We start from the raw sequence: 16,147 nt of genomic DNA, 5'->3' as shown, positions 1-16,147 counted from the left end.
GTTTTGTGATGAATTATTCGCCTTGAGAAGGCAGTGGCATTTAGCTGCTATTTTTTATTGACCTATATAGCACTTCTCACGGGTCCCACAACACGCTGCGCTGTTACAAATGAGGGGTCTCTGCAGACGCTCCTGACATACTGCTAGAAAATGTCACCTACAAGGATGTAGTACCATTCATCACCAAAATGAATGTGCCATCTGAGGTGTAAAGTAGCAGCTCTTTTAAGAGTAGCATGAAAACTCCTGCTCAAGGAAGTAGGTGCCATTTCTCTCAGAGCCACACACTATTTTATGCGGCCAGATCTGATTTGTTCTATTAGAAAATGGAATTAGTATGGCATTTTACCAGCCATGTTATGAATGCACCAGTCATTTTTTTTTCAATAAAATATGATTGTGAAACACTACACTACCTCCTAAAATGTTTGAAAATGTGGTAGGAGGTTTTCTAAGGGAAAAGGAAGCCAGACGCTTCACTTATGATTTGATTTTTCAATTGACGTTAGACATTTAGTACCATTTTGTTCCCTGGGGAAAGAAAAAACTTCCTTCTTGGGTGAGCACCAACTAAATCAGCATGTTATCTGTCTGCCCTCTGTGTGCCAGCTAGCAAGATGCAAGGCAACCAAGTTTCAGTTTCTCAGAGATCCCCAAGGAACAAAAATATTGCAATTTCTATGCATACAAGCACATGCATCACATGTATTACACCCAGGCATATAAAATGATTTAAAGTGTGGCTTGGCTTTTAAAAATAGCATCTTATTGTCTATTAATCATTGTCCTTGGAAGTTCTTTCATCAATTTACAGGCCCTCTTCTGCTGTGAATGCCAGCAATGATGATTTCACAAGCGGGGATGATGAAGACAAACAAGAACCGTTGTTTACAACTACAGTGGCTGTTGATTAAAAAAAATAAATCCTCATGGAGTCACAAGAACTCTGTCTGCAATCTGCTTGCTTATCCAGCCTGCCCTGGAAAAGCACTTGTGTAGAGCTTGAAGCCAAAGTGGAAGCTGAGAACTTGGGATCTGCCCTCCTGGAAGCGGCGGCGCCGGGCAGCGCTGTGCCCGCTGGCTGCACCCAGGGATGGTGGGATGCTGCCAGCAGGATGCCTCTGTGGTGTGCCTGGGAATGGGCCCCCTTCCATGGCTGGCACGCCAGGATCACCATGATCCCATCCAGCTAATCACACTCACACCAGTGGAAATCCATGCCCTCTGTCTCAGACACCCTCTTGGGATTGCAAGCCCTCTGCAACAGAAGTTTTCCCACACCTGACATGCTGCAGCCCCTCGTGCAAAATAATCTAACTAATTAAAATAGAGGCTTGGATGGAATGACCTCCATTTCATCCCAACTAGGAACTCAATTCCTAAATGAAATCCCTTTAAAGGAACTTCCATCATTTTCTTCTGTCGTCCAGTGCACACTGAGGTAGGGTTTGGGGAGCTTTGTGCTAGTTCTGGCTAATTTAGACAGGATGTATTTAGGAAAGCAACTGCTTCCTTCCATGATTATTGTATCATGCTGTATTTATACAGGGCTCTGCAAAATTTCAGCCAAAGCACCCGGGCATCTCAGCTGTGCAGCACCACAATAAGAAGGGAGGAAGCAGACAATTCTTTCCTACCCAGAGAAGACATCCTGAGACTCTAGAGGGTGCTTACCTGTACACAGTATTTTCTCTGTGAAGGTCTTCCAAGCCACAGAGAATCTCTGCTGCATAAAACAAAGCTCTTTCCTCCTCGAAGCCTGGGTTTCCCATGTTGTAGATATGAAACTTCAGGTCACCTCCATTCATTATGGTCAGAACTAAACACAGTGCGTCCTTTGTTTCATAGGCATAGGCTAAATTGACCTAGAAAAACATTTGCAGTCGTGAACAGTTCAGATGGATGCTAAGAAGGAAGAGCTAGCTCTTCACTAAAGATTTTCTCCAGAAAATGAAAAAAAAATACATTGACTGAATTTGGTAGGGGCTTTCTTACAATGACAAATACATATTTTAAAAGTACGGAAAAATCAGATGTTAGGATTCTACAGATTAATTTGTGGAATCCAGCCTATTTACCACCAGAAACCCTCAAGGCTCAGATGGTTTCAGAGGCTGGACAAAAATACTAATTCCAGGCATATTTTCCCATGTATGAGAAATCTCAGTAATCAAGGGAATCTACACCTCCTGATGCATCATTTTGCATCCCAGTGAGTTCCCTGGAAGGCTCAGATATCCCAGTCCTGGGGTGATCAAAGGGATCATCACAGAGATGTGAAGGTCAGCATCATCCCTGGCGGCTCTGGTGGGTGCCCAAGGAAAAATCAGACCAGCCAAAATCTACCCATCACTTTTAAACACGTGCCATCCTCTGGCACAGGCAAGTAAACACGTAAGCAAACACCTTGCATCTGTTGTATACACAGTGTTCCCTGAAATAAGTATACAGAACATGACAGATGCTGAGATAACACCTTTTATCTTTTTCTAAATCTAAGGCAAGTTTTAAAGGAGGCACAAGAGCTGGTGTGACTCAGGAGAGCCCTGCATCAGGCCAACCAGCTCCACCTCACTGCTTAGATGCTTCTGCAAGCCAGTCTCATCTGATCTGTTTGGGCTGAATCTCCTTCAGTCTCCTCCAAGCACCTCTCTCCCAGACCCTGGGAATTCAGGTGATCACACTGGATAGGAATAGCTCATCCTGATGCAAGCCAAGGCTGTGAAACACATCATGCTCCCATGGCAGGCACAGGCCCCTTGACTGCTGCAATTCTCACGGACCAGAGACTGAAATGAGACTCTGCAAAGGTACCCAGAGCAGGGCTAAGGTGCAAAGCAAAGGGATTCAGCTCCTGGCACCTTTCCAGGAGCAGGAGATGGAGGAGGCACTGGATTCAACCAGAGCAGGTGAGCAGGGAACCACAGAGCTCAAACAATACTCACTACAAACTGACTATTGACTTTCTCTAAAATCTGCTTCTCATTGAGTGCCATGGATTCTCCTTTCCTCTTCTTGATCCTCTTCTTCTCTAACCTCTTGCAGGCGTACATCTTCCCCGTGGCTCGCACTTGGCAGGCGCAGACCTGCAAACGGAGCACAACAATTGTGGGTGATTCAAAGCAAACCCAGCTGTGTCTGGGCTGCACTTCACTCCTCACCATCTCCTCTGGATCAGTCCTTTTAAGGCCAGAGACAGAGGCTTAGTGAGCCAGGCCTAGGCGGGGGCAGCTGGGGGATCAACCACTGTTTCCAAACCTGCTGCGGAATATTGGTTTAATTATTTCACTTTCCTCCGCCTGCTTCCTCTCCCACCTCCTTTTGTCTGTGCAGATTTTAATCTCTCAGTCTGCACCTCCCCTGCCTCTGCTGCCACCTCCAGACACCAGGAAAATACAAATAAGGGTGTGACCCCAATTCCACCGTGAATGCAACAGCCGAACACAAAATAATTCTCCAAAGTGTCCTTTTGAGATTACGGTGTCATGAGGGGTTAAGTAGAACTGTCAGCAATTAATGTAAATCAGCCTCTGTCACATCAGGCTCCTGTACCTGCAGTGTCTAAAAAGTAAGAAACACTCTTAACATAAAATTTCAGAATCACTCACCTCCCCAAAGCCGCCTTTCCCCAGTACCCTGTACTGCCTAAACGTGTTTTTTGTTACTGGTTGCCTGGAAGAAAAGGAAATAAATAAATAAACCCCCCACCACACTATGTTTAATGCACTCTCTGTGATTTATTTATTTCAGAGCATACTTTTGAAAAGCAAAATAGATAAATATTATATAATCCCATTATTTCAAGGTAATCACATTATATAATATAATATATAATTACATAATTACATTACTTCAATACTATGTATGGCTTGAACTTTTCAATTCCAACATATTAAGCTGTAATAAAATATAACACATTAGTGAGTCATCAGTATAATTTCTGCTAGCATCTTAGGACCAAGGAGGGTTCTGAATCTCCATTATACAGCTTTGGCCTTTGTTAAGCAAAGAGGTCCCCAGTAAGATTCCCATTAATTCCTGTGACATATAGGGTGGGCTAACACATTGCTTTGCTTGGCCAGCAAGATGAGAAAAAGAGATCCAAAATTCAAACCACCAGAAAATACTTCTGTTGTGTTAAACAAAAGATGAAACTCATATGAATGAAAGGCAGAAACTGTCCTGGGAGCAGGAGGATTTGTGTGACATTTGCAGGCTGGGAGAGCAGGAAGACAAGATCCAAGCCAGTCCATTCCCTCTGGACTACCTGCTTCCTGGGGGAGCATCACGAGCAAGAAGGGATCAAGAGCAAAATTAAGGTTAAATCAGTCTGTCCTTGAGGGCAGAGAGCTCCCTTGGCATCACTTGACAAGATCCCTACACAACCTCCCAGGCTTCCCACAAAATCTACTCCACCAGAACAGCTCCAACCCTACACCAAACTTTTACTTTGCTACTGTAAGAGTTTTATAACACGACAGAAGAAGAATTCCAGGTTCAGCGAGATCCCATTTTGTATCCAGCACCAAGGTTTTACAGGGATCCCAGCAGTGGATATGAACATTCCTGCTCTCCTTGCTCCCCTCTGGCAGGCAGCCAGCCGGCAGAGGGAGCACAGGAACGTGGCTGTTCCCACCACAGGGATGATGAGGTTGATGACAATGAAGAATAAATGCTGAACTGAATCCTTTTATTAATGCCCTTTATTGTTTTCCAAACTAGGGGAAGAATAGAATGCAGACAGTAAAAAAACTAGAAGAGGAAAAGATGTTATTTTCAGTATTCCATGAGGCTGCTGCAAATGCTTTTGGGGTTAAAAGCATCAATTAGTAGTGATAGCTACATGTTCAGCAATGTCCCTGGAATAAATGGACTCTGTGACTGCTCCTTTGGAGCTGTTGATCACTCCATGCTACTAACATCTCTTTGCTAATCCTAAAAACAATTCTCCCAGCTTCTTAAGCCAGGCATATCCAATAGCTTGTCACACTTGTTGGGGGAATGGAAAAAAAAAATCCTCAAAGCATTGCAGAAAATTCCTTATCCCTAATGTGAAAACAGATAGGAAATAGCCTGGCTAGAGATGAATCACTCAATGTTTTTTTAATTGAAATGGAAGAGTAAATGCTGGGCTCAGTAAAGATGGCATGTGGAGCATGTCTTGGCATGAAATGGCTCTTCCCTGTGCCCACCCCTCCCGAGCAGCAGCTTTGTAGCTTTCCAGGGAGAGGAACTGGCACAGCTCCTTTGATCTGGAGGCGTCCTGCTGCCACACAGCGCTCACGGATCCGGCCCTGGCTCACCCGCCGTAATTAATGCCATTTGTGCAAAACAGGGCTTCTCCCTGCCCAAGGTCACTGTCACCCAGCAGTGACCGTCTGCTGCAGCACCCCCTGACAAGGGAAAGGCACTTTCCTTGCAAATTAATGCCCACCAAGGCTGCCTGGTTATTAAATGGGCTCAGGAATGTCCAGCCAATAAATACAGTGAGAGGACCTGTACGCCACATTTTCCCTCTCTTTAGAGTGATTTAATTTAACAGTGGCAACTGGTCCAGACAAAAAGTCACCACATTCAGAGGGCAGCTAAACAGAAAGAGAGCTGAAGTTGCTGAATGTACATTAATCATACCAAATATGTTTAATGTACCTAAGCCCATTAAATGGTCCAACACTTGAGCTGTAGAAGCAAACATTATCTCAACTGTCAGATTTTGAGCAGATATTCGACAGACTTTGCACGGAAAGTAAAAATAAACATTTTTATTTATTTGTATTTAAAAAAAAAAGTGTTGTGACACTTACCTTTCCAACCACTTCCACTGGAGGAACCTGTCGAAGTACATGCTGTTTAGGTACTCTTGGAATGGTTCCCCACTGAGGTGGTCAAGGACAGATCTATCTCAGATGAAAAGGATATATAAGCATTTTATAATCCTGAACTTTGAGCAAAAGAGAAATAAAACAAGAGGAGAAAAGTCCAGAGTTCTTTTACGGTAGGATTACGTTATTTCTACTTTATTTTGCACTTTATTTTGCACTCTATTTTGCTCACTCTTTCAATATAGAAACAAAGTGATGTACTTGATGTATTTCATAACAGGAGGCCTCATACAAGCTGAATACTGGTGATGGTTGCTGAAAATTATCAGGGCAACTCCCACTGGCTTTAATGGACTTTCACAGAGGTTGTTAGCCACCACACAGCGAATGTCTTTGCTTCTGTTAATAAACTGAAACAACATCCTCAGGAACTGAGCTCCTAAACTTTGAGGGATGTTTACATCTGGATAGAAAATTTCTGGCTGAAGCCCATTTTTATCAAAGAGAGACCATCTGAGGCATCATTTTGAGCAAAAAGATCAGTTTCAATTCCTGCTATATAGAAGAATTAGTACATGTGACTAAAGTCAAAGGGATTTCCTAACAGCTATGTGCTTTGTAGAGTAAAACAGAAGAAAGAAAAGTCTGATGGGATGTGGATTTGCTTCTGGACCATGAAAAGAATTTTGGGGCTCACGCAGTGGATGGCGCCTTTTGCATAATGGAAAGAATAAAGGAATAAAAAGGTCAGTCTGCAAATGTGAGAAGAAAGTCTGTTGCTTGTGGCAGGCAGCAAACAGCCAGAGAGCATCAGGCATCCCATCAGAAAGGCCAAAGGCTTGGAACTAAGAAAACATGGGCTGAGCTGGGAGCTGGGAGCTGGGAGTTGTCTAAAATGAAGGTGGTCAGGTTGTTCAACAACTGCTGGTGCTGGTTCTTGCTTTGCTTACTGGGGCTCCTGCATCCACCTCTGCTGGCAGCATTGGCAGGACACAAGTTGGGTTTGGGTGAAAAGTGCCCAAAGAGATGAGCATTTCTGTCTGGGTGTATACAGACACATTTGTGTCTGTGTCTAAGGGCATAGAGACACATTTACAGATCTTGCTGGAAGGAGGGAATCCTCTCTGAATGACTGCTCTAGTCTGGGGATGGATAGTCCATGTCTTACCCTGGGGCAGTTCTCTGAGCAAACAAGTCACCATGAGTAATGTGACTCCTCAGCTCAGTTCCTCCCCGTTCATGAGCTAGTATTTTGGGAATTTCTCAGCTGTTACAATATTATTATTTTTTGTAATTCTCGCACCATCAATTTGGAGAAGGCAGGTAATTGCACATGTTCAGTATGCACAAGTCAAATTGTTGCTGTCTTCATTAGCTTTGACTGGACACAGATCATAAGAGTTTCCCTTAATGGATTAAAGATTACAAAATGAAATAAAAAGCCTTAATTTACTTTAACAAATGTCCAAATTCAGCATCAGAATTCTAGGTTATGTTGGAGGAGGGCAGGAGCAGACAGTCAAAATATTAAAGCTAAAAGCAGAAGTTACATGCATGCACTTTTCTTGCAGACTGATTTTTATCTATGAAGATGTGAATGGAACTCATCCCATCCCTGCTCCTCCAGGACAGCAGGCTTCATATTTGCATGTATGCCTCCCTTTCCTGGTCTGACTGTGAACCCTTCCAAAATTAACATCATTCAGCACCAGTAAATACCAACAGCAATTTTTTAAAACTTCCTTTTGACCTCATTTTAGTCTGTGTGAGATGATCAGCATATTTATTAACAAGGTCCCAAACCTCGCTCGTTCCTGGGTTTCAGCTGGGATGAAGGAAGGAGCCTGCATTAAGTGGTGCCCAATGCTCGCCCTTTCCATTCAGTTAATTAAAAGCTGCACGTATTTTAAAAGAACAATAGCTGCCTTTCAGCAGTTGTTTGCTTTTTAGTTCTCCTCTTTGGCAACAACAAAGTGCATTTTAGAGGGAACTGTCAGCTTTCAAACCCATTTGAGAGCTGGAAACAGGCACCAGGGGGGTTTGTGTGGAGCACAGCTCTGCCTTTGTCACTGGGACTGGCACCCACAACTGGTGCGAGTCACAGAGCATCTCTACAGGACACCATGCAGGGAAACTGCCTGTGCTACAAGGGAAGGCCAGAAATAACCCACAGCTCCTACCAACTCAAAGAATAACTGGAACCAGAAAAGGTCAATGAAATGAGTCAAAACAATGAATGACAGTGGAGCAGATTTTACAAATCCCCATTACATCACCCAGGGAAAACAAACCGCGCTCAGCCAGAAACCGCACGGGCCTGCGTGCCACGAGCCCTCCTTTTCATATTTTTATTGGTTTATGATCTACTGGTGTGGATGCACTCAGGGCAGGGTTTGCAAAGGCAGATTGCATACCTGGAGCTTTAGCACATAATGGCACAAATGGCTGCAGAAACTGATAAGCCTTTTCCCAGACAAAGGGGGAAATAATGCACGTTGGTTTGAACGCCACGGGCAGACAGAAAGCATTAAAAAAGCCCCGTTCTCCTGGTGAAGATTTTCTGGAAAAGCCATGCAGAGCAAGTTTGCACATTCCTCTGTCTAAATGGACTGTATAGCCACTTAATTTTTATTCACTTTGAAACAGAGATGTTTTCTTTGGATACATTATCATTGTAGCTCTTTTCACACAGCATGAAATCCACGGCTGGCTTACTTGGCTGGAACACTCTGTCAAATACCTGAAACAGTGAGTGCCTGTGTGCACGGTATATAATGGCATGGAAATATTTATTACATTTTTGTTCAGATGAAATGACTTCACCGCTTGTCAGCTCTGCCTCGAGGAGTGTGAGCAAAGATGGGAGCCTCAGGTTCAGGCTGGAGCGTCCCTACCTGCCGCATTCCTCACGGGCTGCTGGCTGCAGCCCTGGCATCTCGGGGTGTCGTGTGATACTTACTTTGTACAGGGAGAGAACAGCTCCTTGCAGGGGCTGTTTTCCAGTTTCTCCTCTGTCTGCTGGATAAGTTCTTGACTGACTTCGGGAACATAGGCTGGAGACTGGGGAGAGAAGAGAGGGGCACATTAAATCCCCGGCGAGGTGCAGGTTCTGCTCTCCCAACGTGTGAGAGGCACATTCATTATTTATGCCCCCGAGCTGCTTCCATTCAATTCCAGCGGTTGTGTAAAAGCAAAGGAGCTTTACGTCAAAGAGCAGTAAAATAGGATACCGTGGCAACTCGCTCCACATTCCACTCTATCCTCACATTGCTTTTCTGCCTTCTCCGGTGCTTTCACCTCCTTGCCCAGCCTCATGAATATGCAGGACCCACTCCTTGCCAATTCTTTGAACTGCTCCCTTGCATCCCATGAAAAATGTGCTGGCCTGAGCTGTGTACAGCCCATTCTATTAAACAAAAGAGAATTTGCCCAGTATTTTCACTTCATGGGTGATTCATTGTGCTGTCTGAAAAATCCATCTTTTTTGTTTTGTTTTTTTTTTTTTTTTTTTAAACCAGCAAAGCAAAACAAGAGCAGAGCATTGGTACTTATTGATACAGATCTACATCTATCTATATAAAAAAGATGTTCACAAAAATATCTGGACACCTGAATTCATCCTTAGACAAAAATATTGCAGTAGCTTTAAAATAATAATTTCAAAAAGGAACTTTGCCAACCAACCACATATACTCTTTTCATCCTCTCCTCCCTTTGGAGAGAATGTATATTCAACCCTGCAGACCTTACCAAAGAGAGGTCTCTTGCAATATGCCTTGATGGTTAACCAGTTTAGGACTCTGGGGACTAATTATCTAAAAAGACAGTGTTTTAGGCAGTTCACATCCTTACACATTTACTGTATACTGTAATCATATTACAAAGTGTATATTTGTGTGTGTGTGCACCTATTTATAGGCATTTCTCCCATGTACATGAAAGTCCCTTTATATAACCAATTGGATTTGGGCATTTTCAATAAACTCAGCCATAGATGGTAAAATCCTCTCTCCTTGCAGAAGCCCTAATGCTCAGCAAGGTCCCTCAGTAAGTCCATGCCCACAACCACCAGATGTGCTGAGTGGGTGGGGCACAGAGCATCATCCCTCATTCCTGGCCAGATGTTCCCATTAACTCACCCCTAGTCAGAGATATCTTGGCAAGCCCTGAAATGCATTGCAGGCAGAGTTCAAAAACACTGGGAACGAGGACAGAGGAAGGGGCAGAGGTGGAGCCACAGAAAATCTCCAGCATGTTGAAAGCTGAATTAAGTCTTTTATCTTTTCCTTCCCACTGCTGAAATGTGAATATGATCCTGGTTGTGACATGAAAAAGTAAGTTTGTTCCACTTGAACGTTTTTAAATGGGAACATGGTTTACAGAACTGTCTGTGCACACTGTGCAATGCACTCTCACTGCTCAGCCCTGACAGACAATCTGCAGAACGTGCTGGAGACACCTCTGACCTCACTGAAATGTTTCCTCATTCCCTCAATATATTCCTCCATTTCCTCAGCAAAAGATATCTAGGGAACACTCACTTTTAATCACAGACAGAGTAGATTACTGATAATTAGGAAGTCTCGTGGTTTTTTGAGAGGTAGATCAGCCCCTCATGTTAACATCTAAAAGGTAAAATGAGACAAAGCCAGATTTTGTCAGCTTGATTGACCACTGAGGTAACTATACCTGCCCACAACAAAATCTTAGTCCCAGTTTTGGTTCAAGAGAGTAAGTAGAGGCAAGAGGGAGGTAATGAAAGAACTACAAAAAAACCCTCCTGCTTTCCAGTCCTACAGCACTGAAACTCCTGGGGAAAAAGACAGGAAAGCAGATTAAACCAAAAGCTTTTAAAGCAATATTCAGATATGGACAAAAGCCTAATGATTAGCAGTATTTCAGTTGATTTTGGCCAGAAACCAGATGAATGAATACCTTTAATTTACAATTTATGCACTCAGTGGATACACATTTGCACATACATGCTCGCTGGTAGCCCAAAGTTGGTGGCAGTATGAATCCAGTGGTCCAAACCCTGGTTCCAGATGATCATCTCTCTGATTTACAGGGAACAGAAACACCCCTGAACTCCACAGTTTTGGGGCTGCTGTGGACCAGGAGTGTTTTTGATGTGAATGGAGCAGCACTTCAGTAAAATCTGTACCGAGGCCTCTAACTGAAGTTACTGCTGAGCACATCTGGAACTTGTTCTGCCTTTAGAGGTCAAAACAGGAATCCAAAAGCTAAGTACTAAACTGCATAATTAGTCATTTAGACCAAGTGACCTGATTCTTACTCATGCCAGGCAACTTCATCTCCCATTGGGAATTCATTTCCCAGTGGAAGGTAAACTGCCTTGAGGTTAGTGTTGAAGATCATGCCCATGACACATTACTAGAGTAATAATCCCATCAAACTTTGTCTGAGATCAAAGTACACTTCAAAATAAATTATAAGCATCAGCTAACTCTTATTCATAAAGAGGAAATTAAATTCTTGTAGTGAAAGGGGGGAAGAATGAGCAAAAGAAATAGTAAGTAAGACAATGTGGGAAGTATTTACAAATGACACAAACTGTGATTCCTCTCTCCAAGTTTGAGGGAGATACAGTCACCACTTGGTTTTTCAAAACCACTCATTGCTGACCTCTGAGTCTTTACTCCTTCTGCACAACCTTGAGCAAGGTAACAATATCAAGGTAGGTAAAGACATGAACTCACTGAAATCCTGTGCATGGACTAAAGCCTTAGAGTGCAGTGCAAACACTTCCCTAGACCACTCTATTTTATATAACAAGGAACAGAGGTTGTATTGTTGTTTGGGTTTTTTTGTTTTTTGTTTTTTTTTTTTTTTTTTCCAAAGGCTGATCATTTCCAAAGCTTCTGTAGACCCAACAAAACGTTTTGTGCTGTTCTACAGCCCTTCACAGAGTTCAGGGCACCACATGCCTGGGAAGAACATACCCAACCCTTCCCAACTCTGCCTGCAGCTCCAGGGAGCCTTTGGAGGATCCTTCCTGAGAATCTCCTTGAGACTTCCCAGTTTCCCACTGCTCCCATTAAACAGCCATGGCTGCCACGTTCCCTGTGTGAATGCTGTGCATACCCACAGCCGTCAGAAGTTCAAACAAAGCCAGAAACAATTACAACCCAAAACTCAACCCACCAACCTACTTTTGCTCCCCTGGAGAACCATTAGGCAGCACAGGTTATGTGTGCAAGAAAGCCTTTGGATCCCAAGAGTGAAAGCTTCCAAAGGTAACACTTTGGCCATTTACAGATGAAAAAGTTGCTTCTTCCCTGGAGAGGTGCAGAAGATTTCTGCAGCCACAATGAAGTGGTTATTAACACCATTCTCCTGCTGCATTATGGGCAATGGCTGTAAAAGCAAATTTGGCTTTTACAAGGGAACAGAGACACCTTTTCCAACATATTAAATGTCCTGTAGCAGCTAGGAGAGTCATACACCCTGATTAAGACCATTACATCTGAGCTTGTGACAAAGAATATTCTGCTAACTCTTCAGAAACACCTGCAGAAACCAGTTACACCTTCTTGCATTCAAAACAAAACACTGGGGAGTTACAAGTATAGTTCCATATTTCCCCTAATGGCTATTCTGTTTCCTGAAGGCAAAGAAGGAGATTCTTGATCTCACTTACAATAATGAAATCAGAAATTATGCCAGTCAAACCAAGTGATTAACACTAGGGTAAAGCTGATGGAACTGAAACCAGATTCCTGGCAGTACAAGATGTGCTGAAGTTGATCCTACAACAAAAATGTCTCCCATCGCATTATTCTTATTGATCAGACATTTTAACAGTAGTCCAAAAGTCCACAATACTTTTACCAGGTTTTAACCAAAATCTCCTACCTCCTGTACCTTCTCTTTTATGGCCAGAAACTGAAAACCTCTCTACAAATATTTTTCTGGCATAGCAATAGCTCTGTTTTATGATACTCTCCCATTTAATTTTTAAGAAAAGAATGCAACTAGGAATTGTGTTAGTGGTTATTTGAGAAACAAGAAATGGATATTCAGTTACTTCTGAGTGCCATTAGCCCACCCTGAGAAAAGTCTCCACTTTTAAAGGTCTTTTTTTCTGTCTTTATAAAAGAGCTCCTCTCAGATGCTCTTCCCTTTCCACTAATGGCATGAGAACAGCTGATACATCTCACATTTGTCAGGGTTAGTTGTGTTCATGCCCACAAAAACTCTGGATGCCAGCAGAGCCCTGTCCAGCAGCAGTGTCTGGTGCTGCCCATGGCCTGGCACCCCGCTGGAGTACTGAAGAGTAGCAAAGACTGATTCAGACCAGATGAAAGCTTCCAGGCTCTGTGGCTCCCCATCATCTGTTATTGTGAATGTCATGTTGCATCGCTACACTTTAAAACGTGGCCTCTCCTTTTCTGACAGCTCTGTAAGTTTTGCTACAGGCTATTTCACCCAGACCTCTAAGACCCAGTCTTTGCTGAGTTCACCGAACAGCACAGCCATCAAAAAACCTTCTCCTAAAGTCATCTCTATGTGTTTGCCATGCCACTCACAGCAGCTCTCAGTGCTTCCCCTGTGACTGTGTGGGGGAGATCCGACCTTTTGTTGATCTATCAGCAAATCAAACTCTTTATCAAACAAGCTCAAGTGCTGGCAGTACCAAGGGAGGCATTCAGAAAACCTTCTCTTTTACTTTTTCATGAAGATGTGTCATTTGTTCTAGCTTTTCTTATGAGATAAGATACATTTCCAAACATTTACTCTGCATGACCTCGGTCAAGACGTGGTGCGCTACAGGCGTCGCCTCCACGCCTGTGGGAGTGAAAGCAGGTGGGCAGCAAGCAGAGATTGGCACTTTCAAGGAACAGAAGCATTTTCCTGGCAGCCCAGCAGCTGGGGTTCACACCTGTGGAGCTGGGGTGAGGTGGGAAGGTGTCCCCAGTTATTCCCAGAGCCCAGAGCAGATGCACCCACAACACAAACCTGTGTGGGCAGAGCTGGCTCATTGTGTGTAACACTGGTGCCCCTGTGGGACAAGTGCCCAAATGACAAAGTGGACTGAGAGTGGACTGATGTGTTGAGGATCCAGCTAAAGACATATCCAGCTGGGGCCACCACCATTTGAGAAACCTATAGAGAGCTGACAAGAGCACCAAGTGCCTGGAGTGTTGGGAAATACGCTTAGGAAAAAAGCCCAGAGGAAAGCACTGAGGGATCTTAGAATCTGTTTAGGCTGGAAAAACAAGGGTGAAACTTGATAAAGGACTTTTAATACAGAAGTGTTTTTAATAAAAAGGGCAGGGATCAATTATTCTGCATATTCTGCTCTGCTCTGGGGGAATGATGTGAAGAAATCCACTTAATTGGATATGAAGGCTTTTTATTCTAATTTTTCACACAGGGAAGCAGAAGAACAGGCCTATGAATATTGTGGAATCTGTTCTCAGAGGTCTGAAAGACCTCCGAGGGCACTCAGACATCTGTTGATCATCTAAGTGTATTTGATCTCTGTTCAATGCAAGAGGCTCTTGAGCCCTTTCCCAGTCCTTTGTACCAATAATTTTGCAAAACACTGGGCTTCACAAAGCACAGGCACATGGCATGGCCATGAGAACAGATGAGGAAGGGAATTTGTTTGCTGAGTGCTCACCAAAGGAAACCTGTAGCTCTGAGTAAAGGAATAAGAATCTTCTCTGCAAATTAGCAATCCTGCTTCAAAGACTTGTCTCAATCATCACTGTCTCCTAAAAAATAAATGACATGGCTTGCAGATCCCTGAAGTTCAGAGCAGAAAAAGAGAAAGCATTGAGTTTGGCCAGACTGACTTGGTAAGAAACAGAGCAGGTCCATAGTTCGGAGGTAATTCTTCGTCCTTACATAATGACTTTCACCTAAGAACCTCAGAATACTAAATCTCCAGTGCAGGATTAAGTCTTCATGAGCTAGGTGGCAATCTCACAATATTTTACAGAAGAGTGCACAGAGGTTGAGAGATGTGTTTATGTATTTTGCAGAAGATTTGATCATCACCTGTGGCTGAAATCAAAGAAGTCGCACTGAGATAAATGAAAGCTAGAGATGCTCAGATTCCTCAAATCAGTCCAATTGTCCCTTGCAATTAGTGAATAAAGAATAGAAACCTAGAAGTGCAGGCTTTCATTTCATACCAGCTCCTGCCAGTGGATGTGAGTCATCAGGGTGTCTTACAGCACAACTGCTCATCACTATAGAGGCTGTATGAACCAGAAAGATTCCACACTCTTTAGATTGAATAGACCTGATGCAAACTTCTGTCACAAACACAACTGCTTTCCTGGCAAGTTTCAGGCATGCAGCTGATACTGAAACATGATGAGTTATTTTAAAAGTCACTTGCGTAAAATAAATAACGTGCACCATATGTTATGTTTCAGGTTATGAAAACATTCCACAACAAACTGGCTTAAAACAATTAAAAACCTTTCAGTCAATGGACAAAAGTTCAAGCTGTAACTTTTCTTGAGCTGCCTCTCGAATTGCCTTCCAAGCATTTGTCTTCATGATATGTGTGCTTTCAGATGTTGACAGCAATGTTCCACATATAATCTGTTTGAAAATCTCCACACAGATTTGCTACTAGTAGAGACCTCAAAACGATGACAGAAACAGGCTAAAATGAACTTTTTTGTGTGAGATGATGCATGATCAGACAAGAATATTTCATACACAAAAACCTGGAAATTCTGGCTTTATCCAGCAGTCTAAGCTCCAGCCAGGGAAGTTCCAACCATGCAGCCAGGGACTGACTGAGGGAAAGTGTGAAGGGACTGACAGGGGGAATCCAAAGTTCTTTTAGGTTGGGAAAGACCTTTAAGATCACTGAGTCCCATCAAGAAATTCAGAGGAGAGCAGCAGATGAGGAAATGGAATGTCTTGGTTGTATTTAGATTTTGGGAAATCAAGGCTGGGCACTCCTGGTGAGGGAAAGGATCCCAGCACTGCCACAGCACACGCAGTCTCCTGATGCCTTTTGGCGTTACACAAAGAAATCTTGGAACATTCTTTTGCCTTTCCCTGTGTCTGATCTTATCTATTCAGTCTGAGCTGTATGTGTGGTAAACAGCCAATTCTACATCAGGAGCAGCTGCAACACTTTAACTAATCAATTTCTGCATTTTCTTTTTACTTCTTTTTTTTTCCCTTGCCACAGTCATTTGGGTCTGTATGAGGCAAACCAGTAAAGCAAAAGGCTTCATAATTCCAGAATATTTGCTTTGAGAGGACAGATGTAGGAATTGGCAGTGGGGTGGACAGGGAGCATGGAAGGCAGCTGTGTTATTAGCAGCAAT

At 43.2% G+C, this 16,147-nt stretch overlaps 1 protein-coding gene across 2 annotated transcripts in view; it reads right to left on the bottom strand.

Annotated features, from left to right (window-relative positions):
- The window catches only part of GRK5 (G protein-coupled receptor kinase 5), a 153,888-nt gene that overhangs the window by 24,210 nt on the left and 113,531 nt on the right, over window positions 1-16,147 (bottom strand). The window contains exons 5-9 of one of the 2 annotated variants that reach the window (XM_071445971.1): window positions 8,782-8,882; window positions 5,805-5,897; window positions 3,609-3,672; window positions 2,946-3,086; window positions 1,675-1,865 (exon numbers count right to left, since the gene is read on the bottom strand). In XM_071445971.1, the coding sequence (XP_071302072.1) occupies window positions 1,675-1,865; window positions 2,946-3,086; window positions 3,609-3,672; window positions 5,805-5,897; window positions 8,782-8,882 (590 nt within the window). Of the gene's footprint in view, window positions 1-1,674; window positions 1,866-2,945; window positions 3,087-3,608; window positions 3,673-5,804; window positions 5,902-8,781; window positions 8,883-16,147 lie in introns of both variants that reach the window. The other variant, XM_071445972.1, reaches the window with a different exon arrangement.

This window comes from Agelaius tricolor, unplaced genomic scaffold (genome assembly GCF_023055355.1).
Source record: "Agelaius tricolor isolate 1412-34295 unplaced genomic scaffold, bAgeTri1.0.p SCAF_22, whole genome shotgun sequence".
In the NCBI taxonomy this organism is placed as follows: domain Eukaryota; kingdom Metazoa; phylum Chordata; class Aves; order Passeriformes; family Icteridae; genus Agelaius; species Agelaius tricolor.
The sequence above is the reverse complement of the archived record's forward strand: the minus strand, read 5'-3'. Positions and strand labels throughout refer to the sequence as shown.